The sequence below is a fragment of the Kogia breviceps genome, chromosome 18 (assembly GCF_026419965.1).
Source record: "Kogia breviceps isolate mKogBre1 chromosome 18, mKogBre1 haplotype 1, whole genome shotgun sequence".
Taxonomy (NCBI): domain Eukaryota; kingdom Metazoa; phylum Chordata; class Mammalia; order Artiodactyla; family Physeteridae; genus Kogia; species Kogia breviceps.
This window is the reverse complement of record NC_081327.1, coordinates 7,956,920-7,972,459: the sequence shown is the minus strand read 5'-3', so window position 1 is coordinate 7,972,459 and position 15,540 is coordinate 7,956,920. Positions and strand designations below refer to the sequence as shown.

General features: G+C 43.2%; 1 protein-coding gene across 1 annotated transcript in view; it reads left to right on the top strand.

The window, feature by feature from the left end:
- Positions 1-15,540, top strand: part of ARHGAP35 (Rho GTPase activating protein 35) — a 119,778-nt gene that overhangs the window by 32,962 nt on the left and 71,276 nt on the right. The window contains exon 2 of the mRNA XM_059045447.2: positions 9,790-13,666. Within this exon, the coding sequence (XP_058901430.1) occupies positions 9,983-13,666 (3,684 nt within the window). The 5' untranslated portion in view covers positions 9,790-9,982. The remainder of the gene's footprint in view (positions 1-9,789; positions 13,667-15,540) is intronic.

Here is a 15,540-nt window from a genome sequence, read left to right as displayed (position 1 = left end):
TTCTGTCTTGTAACTGTTCATTTTCCATTTCTCTCAGACCTCTGCTTTTAACTTTATTTGAAGCAAGGCAAGTATATAAGTAAGTGTGGAGGCTAGAAAATGGAAAGGAGAAATATAAGTATTGGTTTGCTAGTGTGAGTCCTAAATAAGTTCTTTAATCTGTGAATTCAGATTGTTCCCTTCTAAAATTTGCTGGATTTAGAAGTTCTGTTATGTTTCTCTGTGACCATTGTTCTTATCTTCAGTACAGGTGAATAAAATAAAATAAAACCAACTGTTCTTATTTAAAAAGTTTATACATGTGGCATAATTTTTATTACTAGCAGTAGTCTGCTTTAGGCCTGGCAATTTATAGAATAATGCAAATGAGTAGTGAGGAATAATTAGAGATAATGGGCTGAAGTCCTCATGTCATCTTAGACTGCCACCAGGGGAACAGAATAGTAAAGCTTACTGTTGGACTTGAAAACAAGCCGACCTATTTTTCCCAATTGACAGAAATGCTTGTTTCTTCCTCTGCAAGACACATTTGGCTGGACAGTACCTCCACTCTTGTATACTTCAGATAAATTTTTTTGGAGAAAAAATTTCTTTCAAAAAACTTTTTTTTTCTACTGAACTTAAAAAAAAAACTGAATAGACCAGAAGTGCTCAGAAGCAACTGCTGAGATAATTTTATAGGTTTTCTTTACCATTTCAAAAATCAATGTAAAATTGGCCCAAATACCAGGAAATTTAGAGGTAAGATGTGGCTGTTTTGTTTGTTTGTTTGTTTTTAAACATCTTTATTGGATTATAATTGCTTTACAGTGGTGTGTTAGTTACTGCTTTATAACAAAGTGAATCAGCTATACATATATGTGGCTGTGTTTTTGTATCTTGGTTTGGTAAGAATCTTAACTCACTGTATTAATGGTAGATAGGCTGTGGTACCAAGGTGGATTCGAGTAATTTTAGTGTCCAGTTGGCCTTGGTGTTGCATTTCCTTTGGCGTGGAATATTTTTGCAGGTTATCAGAAATTGTGTGTTGTTGTTATTGTTCTTAATATAAGTAACCCAGAGAAATTGTGCTGCATCAGTGAGAAAGATTTCTCAGCCTTCACTTTTGTCTTTGTTTATAGTTGCTTTGATCAGATAGCCTGATCAGAACTCCAGGGTTACCTGAGAGAAAGCTGCTTGAGGATAAAGTTTAAGGAAGTGCTTTTGCTGAAAGCAGCTCCCTTCATTCATCAGGGGAATTTGATTTCATCCTGTGAATAACTTGGCTTAGAAATTTTGTTTCTTTGGGACCAGCTTGTAGAGTTCTGCATGAGAACTGTGTCATGGTGAAAAATGGGCTATTTGCTTTATTCTCTGTGGGCCGGCTATGATGGTAAGATAACGTAGCTGTGTTTTTCTGCGCTGGAATTTGAGGTACCTTTACCAGGGTTTGGGGGGAAAATAAATCAAGAGGCGCATTGGGACTTCCCTGGTGGTCCAGTGGTAAAGAGTCCGCCTTACAGTGCAGGGGACACTGGTTGATACCTGGTCAGGGAACTAAGATCCCACATGCCACGGGGCAGCTAAGCCCGCGCACCACAACTACTGAGCTCTTGCGCCTCAACTAGAGCCCACGTGCCGCAAACTACAGAGCCCACGTGCCCCGGAGCCTGCTCACGACAACTAGAGAAGAGAAAACCCACGCGCCACAACCAGAGAGAAGCCTGCGCACTACAGCGAAGAGCCTGTGGCCTCAACGACAGATCCCGCGCGCCGCAGTGAAGACCCCGCCTGCTGCAACTAAGACCCAATGTGGCCAAAAATAAATAAGTAAATAATAAATCTTAAAAAAAAAAAAAGCAGTAAGAGACATTTGTAAAAATTATATATGTAATGTCAGAGAATCTTTCATAACTGTTCTTTAAAAAATTAACTTTGGGCCAAATTATTTTCAAAACAGACATCTGAGTTATCAGTCCTTGAAAACTGTTTTTGATCCCTTTGTGTTTTCTTCACTGGGCCCTCTGGAGAGTGCTGTCCATTGCGTGGCGCATAGTAAGAGCTGAGTGCACATACATGCCCATTGTCCAGGAATAGCCCATGTGTTGTATGAGATTACATGTTTCAAGACCAGATGGTGAAACACTTAAATCAGTCTTTCCAAAGATCCAGATGACCCATTTCAGAGATTTCCTGTACCCAGAGCCCTGGGGATATAGTAAGATTCTGTGGCTTTGAGGAAATCCTCCCTCCTACGCTAAACAGGAGTAGGTGTGTGTAGCCTGTGCTAGTGGGAGCAACCACCAGTAGTACTATTCTGGGCAAATATTTGCTGTTTGCTTCCTTCGTAAAATCTGTGACTTTCTGCCCCTTCCCTACCATGTTATTTGAATTTGCATTGGACTGAATGGTAGAAAAATAATTGCCATATTCAAATGGTGTTTTCTTTCACGTAAGATGATCATCTCCTTAGACTGTGTTAATTTGTTAGGTGAGGAGTTGAGGTAGCAGTGTTACCAACAATAAGTAACACTGGTGGGATAAAAGATTATTTTCACGTTAGATCCTCACAGGTAAAACTACAGTCTGTTCGTAGTCTGAGCCCTTCTCCCTTCCATGCACGAAACCTCTGTGCCAGTCAGTATGTCCCAGAACGTAGCTGCTGCTCCTCCATTTTGGTCACCGTCATTCATACCCTTTCATGTCTTTAGAATACCTGGGCCATCTCTCCAAGCCCTGCCAGTCTTTTATGTACCAATTCAGATTTTACTTCTGCTCTGACACCATTCCCATCTATCCCAGATCTGAATGATCCCCTCTTCCTTTCTCTGGATCCCAGGAAATGGTCTATGCCATTTATTGTCTGTGGTCTAGTTATTTTTTAAGTTCAAATATTATATCTCTAGTAAATTATTAGATTCTCACCAGCAAGGACAGGGTCCTATTTCTTCTTTGTTTCATCACATTGTCTTAGATATAAATATGTATTTGATTTGGTTGATGGACAGTTCAGTTCTTAATTCTAAGGATTAGAGACTAGAGTGATACAAAAATGGTTAACGTCTCTGAAATATTATGAAGGAAGGAGAGAATTTAGCTGCTCTGTAACTGGGGCCGTCAAATGGCCTACCTTTCTCTTTTATTCATTGTTAGAGGCTATGTTGTGCTTGTTAAGTTTGATGTTGTCATTTCAGATGTAGTCATTTCAAAAGATACGTCTCATGCGGTAAAGAGATGAGCGGAACAAGGGCATTTCTTCACGTTTCAATAGAAATCACACAGAGGAAGTGAAGACTCCCTCTGTATTTTGGTGTCAGATTTATAAGGATGATAATTCCTATTTATAGCTAAATACTCTGATACATCATTTGTGCACATCACTAACTTTAAGGTTCTGTAAATTTATTTGGATTTCACAGATGAATGAATTGGAGGACCTTGGATTCCACTTCCAACTTTAATTTCTTTTTGTAAAGGAAAACAAACAAAAACCTTAGGAAATTTTACTTTAACATTTAATAATGTGAAAATAGAAACATTGGGTTTTTAAAGACTATTTTGTTTAAATTCAGTGGTTCAGTAGACCAGAGAGTCGTATTCTCTTTTTACTGGAGCTTTTATATCGCATCCTTCCTGGCCTGTTTGGAAAGTAAATTCCTCTGAAAAATTCTTAAGGAATCTTTCTTACAGGGAAAATGCTTCCTGGTTAGATCCCTTCCTTTTGTTCTTCCCCTTCCCTCTGTAGAGCAGTGAGTCTTATCATGTATCTACTTAATGCAGACATTTTAACCAGCTGTTGATGGTAATTCGTAGTTTTGAAAATCCATTCAGAAATTTAATGTGTTCAGAAGTATGAGGTATTAGGGACATTTAGAAAATGCTCTGCTTTCTGTTAAATTAAAATGCATATTTCCATTCCTTTCTCCTGTTGAAATTAAGAAACATTATGGTAACAAGGACTTTGCTTCCTTTGCTAGTAGCTCACTATGAAATTATTTCCTTATATTATCCTATATATAATTATTATACAGTGTTATATTATTATTAGTTTGGTGGTGTTCTGTATATGGTTGTTCCAAACGAAATGCATTTTCAGAATTTGTTGGCTAGTCTCATAGGCAGAGAGAGTAGAGTAGTTTTGGTTATTAATACTGGTGGTATGTAGATCTGTGTCTTAACAGGGCATTCTAGATCACAGAGCCCAGAAACATTTCCTCTTGGGGGTGGGGGTAGGTGGTGTGAGGTTGCGGATGGAAGGGTGAAACACACACTGAGCTGCTAAACTTTAGTGGTCATAGTAATGCTGGATCACAGTGGCATTTCTGTGTCCTATGAAATGTGTACTATCTTGGGAATGTTACCACTTCTTGCCCTGGGTGTTTTGTAGAGGTGTTAAAAAAGAAGACACCCCTCCTCCTACCTTCCAGTTTAGGCGCTCTTTGTGGAGCTACTGTCTTGGTTAAACAAGTCAAATAACTCCTGAAGCTTGGTGACAGGTTCTAAAAAAGCTCTCAGATGTTTGCATTATGGTTTTGTTTTTTTGTTTGTTTTGTTGATGTGGACCATTTTCAAAGTGAAAATTGAAATTGAAAATTGAAAATTATTGAATTTGTTACAGTATTGCCTCTGTCCTATGTCTTGGTTTCCTGGCTGCAAGGCATGTGGGATCCCAGCTCCCCGACCAGGGATCGAACCTGCACCCCCTGCGTGGGAAGGCGAAGTCTCAAGCACTGGACCGCCAGGGAAGTCCCTGCATTATGTTCAGCCTATATTTGTGACAAAGAATTGAAAATACTCCTGGAGTATTTTCCTTCCTGAAGAAGTGGACTTATGGCTTCAAATGTGAAGCTAAATGTTAGGTTCTGTGTTTTTATTTTTCTAATACAGGTAGCTCAGTAAAGCTTAAAGAGAAAAAAGGAGTTACTGTTTATTTTTTAATTAATTAATTTTAAAATTTTTTGGCTGCATTGGGTCTTCGCTGCTGTGCGTGGGCTTTATCTGGTTGCAGCGACCGGGGGCCACTCGACGTTGCGGTGCGTGGGCTTCTCACTGCAGTGGCCTCCCCCGTTGCGGAGCACGGGCTCCAGGAGCATGGGCTTCAGTAGTTGTGGCACGAGTTCTCAGTAGTTGTGGCACATGAGCTCTAGAGCACAGGCTCAGCAGCTGTGGCGCATGGGCTTAGTTGCTCCGCGGCATGTAGGATCCTCCCAGGCCAGGGCTTGAACCCTTGTCCCCTGCATTGGCAGGTGGACTCCCAACCGCTGTGCCACCAGGGAAGCCCGGAGTTACTGTTTTAAAGAATACTTTTTCCTCCTCTGCTGTAACTCTTCAGTTTTAAAAGGATTAGTATTGGCAAATTATTAGAATGGGTGTTCAGATTTTGCTGTTTGAGTAGCTTAGTTGCCCACTAAGAACACCAGTTCCCATCAGATTTACAGTCTGAAGACATTGTGAAGTCTTGGACATGCCCTGTCTTCTACTTTCTCTTTCTTTGTGGCCTTTAGATCATTAAATTTAGTGAGTCAGCTAAATTTTTTTACCCACCTCTTAGAAAAGTTGAATGTGTTTGTGACCAGGCACTTAAGGTTATTTCCTTTAAACCAAGTGTTTGAGACATTTTTAGATTTATAACAGTCTTTGTTTACCATGTAATTCAGTCCAATTGAGGAACTAGTAAAACTGCATTATCCAGACATCAAAGACAGACATGTAAGAAGAGTATACTTATACCAGGGAAACTGTTAGGTTTCTAACAAGTGGAAAGTTACCAGGTATCCAAAAATTAACCACTCCCATGCCACCTAATTCTCATTTCTTGTAGCTTTTTTAGTTCAGCCAGCAGCATTCTGGGTTTAAAATGTCAGTTGCTACATCCTTGAGAGTTGAGTGTTTTCTTTTCTTTAGCATCCTTCAGATAACTGAGACTTTGACTTGAATGGACTAAATAGAATATCCTGCCATTAAAAAAAAATTGTAAGTAACAAGGTGTTGAATGGACTATACATTTTAGTTTAGTTCAAAATTAAACCAATATCTTTATTTCTTGAGGTTTAAGAGCAGGTTGGGGTTTTGTTTTCCTGAGATTTCTGTGAAGAGGTAGATTATTCGACCCACTTTACAGAGGGTTAAGTGGGATGATTTGCTAGCTGCACGCAGCAGTTGCTTGAAGTAGGACCTGTGTCTCCAAGTTGCATTTCAAGATTGGTCAAGTGGGTGGCCTTGACTCCTGCCAGACCCTGGGATGAGGAATGATAGAGAAGGGCTCTGTTAGGTGAGCACCCTTGACTTCCTTAAACCTTTGTCAGCATTCCTACCTGAGGCTCTGTTAAAGCCTCATTAAAACAAAATTGTAGGGACTTCCCTGGTGGTGCAGAGGTTAAGAATCCGCCTGCCAATGCAGGGGACACGGGTTCGAGCCCTGGTCCGGGAAGATCCCACGTGCTGCGGAGCAACTAAGCCCGTGTGCCACAACTACTGAGCCTGCGCTCTAGAGCCCGCGAGCCACAACTACTGAAGCCTGCATGCCACAACTACTGGAGCCCGTGCTCCGCAACAAGAGAAGTCCACGCACCGCAACGAAGAGTAGCCCCCGCTCGCCGCAACTAAAGGAAGCCCGCGCGCAGCAACCAAGACCCAACACAGCCAAAAATAAATAATAAACAAATTAATAAAATTTTTAAAAAATTGTATATGTGTACTACAGAATAATGTGCAAAAAGCACTTTGATTTCATATAAATCTTTCCTTTTCAGGTATTTCAGAGGATGTGTGTAAACATGCTTTAGATGTTCATAAGCGTCTTATAACTTTACTTATGTACGCAGTCACCTAGGGAAGTGGGGGATGGGGAAGGTTGGGTTTTTTTCTCTTTCCCATCGCTATCCCCCTTGCTCCTTCTGAAGTCTGGAGCTTGGCTTCTATAGGAGCATGCCACTAGGTGATCTGGAGGCAATTACTTACAGGCATTGAGATTTCTCTTCTGAGAAATGGTCAAACAATTTTTACATACCATCTAGCCACATTTTGTCTCCATAGAGGGTTTGGCTTTCTGGGTTATCAAAGGAAGACACGGATTTTTGGAAAAGGTCTTTGGCTTTTCAGGGTTACCATCATAGGGGACAGTTGTGCTCTCACATTTGTTGCCCCCTTGTATCAGTCAGAATAACGTATGGTGGTCTGACTTCCTGTGGCACTTCTTGTGAGACAGGCTCACAAAAAAATATTAAGGTTGTGGAAATGCTGGGTTCCTACCAAGCATAAATGAGATTCGAAAGAAAATTGCTGTTTATTTTAAATTCTTCTCTTTGGAGTGTCTCAGGAGACTGTTCATTTGGCTACAGGTTCCGCAATTGCACAGTTATATTTACGTGTGTAAGTAGACTGCAGTGCAGTATAAACCAGCAACCAGAAGAACATTTATGTAGCGGCAGCCAGACTACATATTTTACTTATTTCAGCTGGAAAGCTGCTAAAGACTTTGTAAGACGTCATCATAACATTTTATGACTTCAGCTATTCAGATTTTAGGTCCTCTAAGGTGCCACTTCACAGCCACAGTCTGTGACTCCCCATAGCCTTTGGGGAAGAATCGAAGCTCTTTGAAAGTGGCTTAATCTGGTCCCGGCTTACTTGCTAATGCATCTCACCCATCTCCTCCCCATACACACTTAAGTTCAGCTGGTTCTCCCATGGGCAATGAATGCCCTTTTCTGGAGAGAGAGGAGTCTGCATATTTCAGCCCCTCTACTTTAGGTCTCACCTGAGGTGGAACTTCCTCCAGCAAGGCTTTCCTAAATCTAAAAGGCTGGGTTTGGGGACCCTTTAATAAGCTCTAATAGTCATTCATTTATTCATTCCTTCAGTAAATATTTGTGTCAAACATGTTCTCGTAGCTTGAGGACACAGAGTGAAGAAGGCAGGGGTGGGCCTTACCCTCACAGAGCTTATGTTCTTGTCAGGGAACCACCCCATATTCATACCCTTCAAAAAAACAAACCAAAAAACCTTTTATTTGGAAATAATTACAAACTTAGAGAAGTTGCAAAAGTTAAAATAGCACAAAGGAATATCCTGTACATTTTACCCAGATTCACCTGTTGTTAATATTTTACCTTGTTTGTATTCTTAGTCTCTCTCAATATATAGGTGTGATTTTTTTTTTTTTTGGACCAGTCACATACATTATGGTCTTTTCCCTCTGAATACTTCAGTGTGTATTTCCTAAGAGTAGGGCTTTTCTCTCACATGATAGTTATAAACTTCATAAATTTACACTGATAGAATACTTTTATCTAATTCCATTCATAGTCCAATGTTATTAATTGATCTAATGATGTTCTGGATAGCCTTCCTCCTCCTGCCCCTCTACCCCCACCCCATACAGAATTCAGTCTAGGATCAGATAATTGCATTTAGTTAGGATGTCTCTGTAGCCTCCTCTAATCTGGAATATTTATTTACAAAGCCATTCTCTGTCTATTATGACACTGATTTTTTTCTTTTCAGTACAGAAGTGCACCACCCCCACCCTCCTGGCCATAATAGAATCTTGCTCATTTTGTGTTTGTCTGATGTTTCCCTGTGATTAGGTTGAGGTAGTGCATTCTAGGCCATCATACTGCATAGTGATGTTGTATCCTCCTTGGGTGTCACATCTGGAGGCCCATGATGTCCTTCTGGCTCTTTGATGGTGATAATTTTCATCACCCAAAGTGTTGCCCAATATCTCCACTGTGTAATTAGTGTGTGTGTTTTTCTTCTTCCATTTGCAGCTAATAAGTAGTCTATCAGGAGACCTCATTTCTGTGCAAAATCCTGCTCCTAATCAAAATTTCCCTCCCTAGATTAGCATCAAGTGATGATTCTTGTCTGATCCAGTATTATGAACTCAAGTTCCTACTTTTGCAGTGGATTGTAATTCATTACTGTACTTAATTATTTTGATGTTCAAAGTGTCCCAGATTTGACCAGTGGGTGCCCCTTCAAACTGGCTCCTGTGTCCTTGTGAGGTACCCTGTCGTTTTTTCAAGCACTTCCTTCCTTTCTTGTACAATAAGATGTTCCAGGCTCATATTGTACCAACCCTGCCCTAGCCCTGGAATCAGCCATTTTTCCAAAGAGCTTGCAAGCCCTTATTTTAGCTCTTAGCACGCTGCTTACTTATGTGTCTTCCTCCATTAGGTGACATTGTACCTCTGAGGGTACACAGATGTCAGTCTTTTTTTTTTTTTTAAATAATTGTAAACTGCCTTGCTTTGTAGATTACCTCTAGTGCAAATGCTTTGGTTATTTCACCACTTCTTACATTCTTTGCTGTTGGCAGATTCTCTTTTTAATTTATTTTTTTATTTTTGGCTGCATTGGGTCTTCATTGCTGTGCGCAGGCTTTCTGTAGTTGTGGCGAGCAGGGGCTACTCTTCGTTGCGGTGTGCAGCCTTCTCATTGCGGTGGCTTCTCTTGTTGAGGAGCATGGGCTCTAGGTATGTGGGCTTCAGTAGTTGCAGCTCGTGGGCTCAGTAGTTGCGGCACATGGGCTTAGTTGCTCCGCGGCATGTGAGATCTTCCCGGACCAGGGCTTGAACCTGTGTCCCCTGCATTGGCAGGCGGATTCTAAACCACTGTGCCACCAGGGAAGTCCAGATGTCAGTCTTATTTGCTCTTATGTCTTGATCCAGCTTAAGGCCTCGTACATTTGATATTTACTATAATTACTTGTTGAATAATAAAATTGATTTTTCCTGTTGTTTGGTGATTAAAATTGGTTTCAAAATTATGATGCTGATTGCTTTTCTTTTTTCCTCCCCCACCTAGGAAGAAATGTTGGCTATTTGGCGATGAGAAGTGGCAAAAACTAACGTCGTACTGGTATACGAGCACGATGAGATCTGACACTTTCGCTTCGTGGGCAGCCGGCCCCCACTGGTAATGTGGGGAAGCCACTGGGTCCGCTGGACAACACTACTCTGATCTTGGAAGTAGCTGATTGTGGCAGGATGTGTCGACGATGATGATGGCAAGAAAGCAAGATGTCCGCATTCCCACCTACAACATCGGTGTGGTGGGATTGTCTGGGACGGAGAAGGAGAAGGGCCAGTGCGGCATTGGGAAGTCGTGCTTGTGCAACCGCTTTGTGCGCCCGAGTGCTGACGAGTTCCACTTGGACCATACCTCTGTCCTCAGCACCAGCGACTTTGGTGGGCGAGTGGTCAATAATGACCACTTTCTCTACTGGGGAGAAGTTAGCCGCTCCCTGGAGGACTGTGTGGAATGTAAGATGCACGTTGTGGAGCAGACTGAATTCATTGACGATCAGACTTTTCAACCTCACCGGAGCACGGCCCTGCAGCCCTATATCAAGAGAGCTGCTGCAACCAAGCTCGCATCAGCTGAAAAACTCATGTACTTTTGCACTGACCAGCTGGGGCTGGAGCAGGACTTTGAGCAGAAACAAATGCCAGATGGAAAGCTGCTAATTGATGGTTTTCTTCTTGGTATTGATGTTAGCAGGGGCATGAATAGGAACTTTGATGACCAGCTCAAGTTTGTCTCTAATCTCTACAATCAGCTTGCAAAAACAAAAAAGCCCATAGTGGTGGTCCTGACTAAGTGTGATGAGGGTGTTGAGCGGTACATTAGAGATGCACATACTTTTGCCTTAAGCAAAAAGAACCTGCAGGTTGTGGAGACCTCAGCAAGGTCCAATGTAAATGTGGACTTAGCTTTCAGCACCTTGGTGCAACTCATTGATAAAAGTCGGGGAAAGACGAAAATCATTCCTTATTTTGAAGCTCTCAAGCAGCAGAGTCAGCAGATAGCTACAGCAAAAGACAAGTATGAGTGGCTGGTGAGTCGCATTGTGAAAAACCACAATGAGAATTGGTTGAGTGTCAGCCGAAAGATGCAGGCCTCTCCTGAGTACCAGGACTATGTCTACCTGGAAGGGACTCAGAAAGCCAAGAAGCTATTTCTCCAGCACATCCATCGCCTCAAGCATGAGCATATTGAGCGCAGGAGGAAGCTGTACCTGGCAGCCCTCCCACTAGCTTTTGAAGCTCTTATACCCAATCTGGATGAAATAGACCACCTAAGCTGCATAAAAGCCAAAAAGCTCTTGGAGACCAAGCCAGAATTCTTGAAGTGGTTTGTTGTGCTTGAAGAGACACCGTGGGATGCCACCAGCCACATTGACAACATCGAAAACGAGCGGATTCCCTTTGACTTGATGGATACCGTCCCTGCGGAGCAGCTGTACGAGGCCCACTTAGAGAAGCTGCGGAACGAGAGGAAAAGAGCGGAGATGAGAAGGGCGTTCAAAGAGAACCTGGAGACCTCTCCTTTCATAACTCCTGGAAAGCCTTGGGAAGAGGCCCGCAGTTTTATTATGAATGAAGATTTCTATCAGTGGCTAGAAGAATCTGTATACATGGATATTTATGGCAAACACCAAAAGCAAATTATAGACAAAGCAAAGGAAGAGTTTCAGGAGCTGCTTTTGGAATATTCGGAATTGTTTTATGAGCTGGAGCTGGATGCTAAGCCCAGCAAGGAGAAGATGGGTGTCATTCAGGATGTTCTGGGGGAGGAACAGCGATTTAAGGCATTACAGAAGCTCCAGGCGGAGCGTGATGCCCTTATTCTGAAGCACATTCATTTTGTGTACCACCCGACAAAGGAGACGTGCCCTAGCTGCCCCGCCTGTGTGGATGCCAAGATCGAGCACTTGATTAGTTCTCGGTTCATCCGACCATCTGACCGGAATCAGAAAAATTCACTTTCTGACCCCAACATTGATAGAATCAACTTGGTGATCTTGGGCAAGGATGGCCTTGCACGAGAGTTGGCCAATGAGATTCGAGCTCTTTGTACAAATGATGATAAGTATGTAATAGATGGTAAAATGTATGAGCTCTCCCTGAGGCCAATAGAAGGGAATGTCAGGCTTCCTGTGAACTCTTTCCAAACACCAACATTTCAGCCCCATGGTTGTCTCTGCCTTTACAATTCAAAAGAGTCTCTATCCTATGTGGTGGAGAGTATAGAGAAGAGCAGAGAGTCCACACTTGGCAGGCGAGATAATCATTTAGTCCATCTCCCCCTGACCTTAATTTTGGTTAACAAAAGAGGAGACACCAGTGGAGAGACCCTGCATAGCTTAATACAGCAAGGTCAGCAGATTGCCAGCAAACTTCAGTGTGTCTTTCTCGACCCTGCTTCCGCTGGCATTGGTTACGGACGCAACATTAACGAAAAGCAAATCAGTCAAGTTTTGAAAGGACTCCTGGACTCCAAGCGTAACTTAAACCTGGTCAGTTCTACTGCTAGCATCAAAGATCTGGCTGATGTTGACCTGCGAATTGTCATGTGTCTGATGTGTGGAGATCCTTTTAGTGCAGATGACATACTCTTTCCTGTCCTTCAGTCCCAAACCTGTAAGTCTTCCCATTGCGGAAGCAACAACTCTGTTTTACTTGAACTACCAATCGGACTACACAAGAAGCGCATTGAACTGTCTCTTCTTTCATACCATTCCTCATTTAGCATCAGAAAAAGCCGATTGGTCCATGGGTACATTGTTTTTTATTCAGCCAAACGTAAGGCCTCCTTGGCTATGTTACGTGCCTTTCTTTGTGAAGTGCAGGATATTATCCCCATCCAGCTGGTTGCACTCACTGACGGCGCTGTAGATGTCCTGGATAATGACTTAAGTCGGGAACAGCTGACTGAGGGGGAGGAGATTGCTCAAGAAATTGACGGAAGGTTCACGAGTATCCCCTGTAGCCAACCCCAGCATAAACTTGAGATCTTCCACCCATTTTTTAAAGATGTGGTGGACAAAAAGAACATAATCGAGGCTACTCATATGTACGACAATGCTGCCGAGGCCTGCAGCACCACAGAAGAGGTGTTTAACTCCCCCCGGGCAGGCTCTCCGCTTTGCAACTCAAACCTGCAGGATTCTGAAGAAGATATCGAGCCCCCTTCTTACAGCCTGTTTCGAGAAGACACATCACTGCCCTCTCTGTCCAAAGACCATTCTAAGCTCTCTATGGAACTGGAGGGAAATGATGGGCTGTCTTTCATCATGAGCAATTTTGAGAGTAAACTGAACAACAAAGTACCTCCGCCAGTCAAACCAAAGCCTCCTGTCCATTTTGACATTACAAAGGGGGATCTGTCTTATGTAGACCAAGGCCATAGAGACGGGCAGAGGAAGTCTGTGTCTTCTAGCACCTGGCTACCTCCAGATGGGTTCGATCCTTCTGATTATGCCGAACCCATGGATGCTGTGGTCAAGCCAAGGAACGAAGAAGAAAACATATACTCAGTGCCCCACGACAGCACCCAAGGCAAAATCATCACCATTCGGAATATCAACAAAGCCCAGTCCAATGGCAGTGGGAACGGTTCCGACAGCGAAATGGACACTAGTTCTCTAGAGCGAGGACGCAAGGTATCCATCGTGAGCAAGCCAGTGCTGTACAGGACGAGATGCAGCCGGCTGGGGAGATTTGCTAGTTATCGAACCAGCTTCACCGTGGGGAGCGACGATGAGCTTGGGCCCATCCGAAAAAAAGAGGAGGATCAGGCATCCCAGGGCTATAAAGGGGACAGTGCCGTCATTCCATATGAGGCAGATGAAGACCCAAGGAGGAGGAATATTCTTCGCAGCCTAAGAAGGAACACTAAGGTAAGACACGAGTTTAGGAATGAGTTATAGGAGTGGCTTGCACAGTGTCTTGGTAAGAGTTCACTGATGATGATGAAGATTTTCAAGGACAGCTTACTCTGGTAAAAAACTGCCCTGTGTGTGTGTGTGTGTGTGTGTGTCTTTACTCTTCGACTTAGCATTAAAAAATAAGCAGTGTCTCAGATAGCTACTACTGGTAGCTCTCAAGTGGTAAGGACTTGGGATAGGTAGCCCGAGTTGTCTTTGTCCAAAACAATAGTTAGGTAAATACCAAAATGAGCAGAGCATGTAGAACTTGTCAGTGTCCTGACAAACAGCCAAGCCAGTGACAATGTGCTTGGCCTTTCTTCACTTGAACAGCAGAACCCAGAATCACAGTCCTCAGTCTTTGACTGAGAAAGAAACATTTCATCCATACCTCTCTTAAATGCTCCTTTTCCCCCTTGCTGATCTGTAAAGGTTGCTGCATTTTAGATTAGGAAAAATTAGATGGTTGTTTTATTTGCACACATAAATCAGTGAAGGGTCTTCAAGTACCTAAATGAAAAATAGTCTTGTCTCTGAGAGTTATAAACCTGTCCCATGTTTGTAAAATTGGAGTGCCCTCCAGCTCCTTGAGTGAGTTGCTGCTGCCATCAGTGAGAGCTTCGGATTTGATTTCGGGACCACAAGTGGGGCAGGAAAGGGAAGAGAAAGAAAAAGTAAACCATGTGTGTGAGGAATGTCAGGCCTGCTGTCCGATGTAGAGGAAACAGCCCCAAATGTAGGAGCAAGTGAAGTCTCTTTATCCCGTGTGGGGTTGCGCCGCGCAGGGCGGTGTGCCCTGTCCTCTTGGGCTTAGGCCTTGAGATGGAAGAGGTATTTCTCAACTTTATTTTTTCCCCATTTAGAGTAGGGGAAATACCTTTTGTTTTTCAGAGGAAGACATCTTGGTGAGACACCACAACAGAACTCTGTCAACAGACTCTTACATGCAGGCCCGCCCCCGGCATCGTGTATTATCTGGAGGCCAGTTCTGCAGCTCATATTGGTTAAGAGGGTCCTTGGAGATGGAGGAACATGGTGCCATGGCCCTCACAGGGAACACCTGTTCACTTTGTGTTCCCTGATAGCATACAGCATGCTTCTCAATCACCACTGGCCAGAGCTTCCAGAATTTTCTTACCTATAGAATTTCAGAAAGGGCAGCGCAGTATCATTGTGTGTTCTGTTCCCCTCCCATTCTGAGCTGTATATCAATAAATATCATAGGCATTCTTCTGTTTGCTCTCTCTATGGTGTGCTTTTACATTTCTATACCTTTGTCTGCCTGCAGTATTTTGTTCTCCAAGTTAGTAGCGGGCAGACCAGTGGAAAGCAGTTCTCATTAGGAAGCCAGAAAGTAGCCTGACCAGCCTGCCAGTATTTCCCCAGAGCTCTCCTGTTTGATGATACTGGAGTCCAAACATTTTGAACATTTTGGCTTTCTTCTCTTCCTCCTCCACTCCCGGTGAAGACTGTTGCCAGCACAGCGTATCTAAACGCTGCCAGTCTTTTAAGTGTGGAGGTGTCTGCACACCTGGGAATTAGGAAGGTGACATAATATCACACTGCGAATCATAACGGGTTTTCCGACTTCAAGCTACTATTTTTTTTTTTTTTTTTTTTTTTTAATTTATTGCGGTACGCGGGCCTCTCACTGTTGTGGCCTCTCCCGTTGCGGAGCACGGGTTCTGGACGGATGCGCAGGCTCAGCGGCCATGGCTCACGGGCCCAGCCGCTCCGCGGCATGTGGGATCCTCCTGGACCGGGGCACGAACCCGTGTCCCCTGCATCGGCAGGTGAACTCTCAACCACTGCGCCACCAGGGAAGCCCCAAGCTACATTTTTAATAC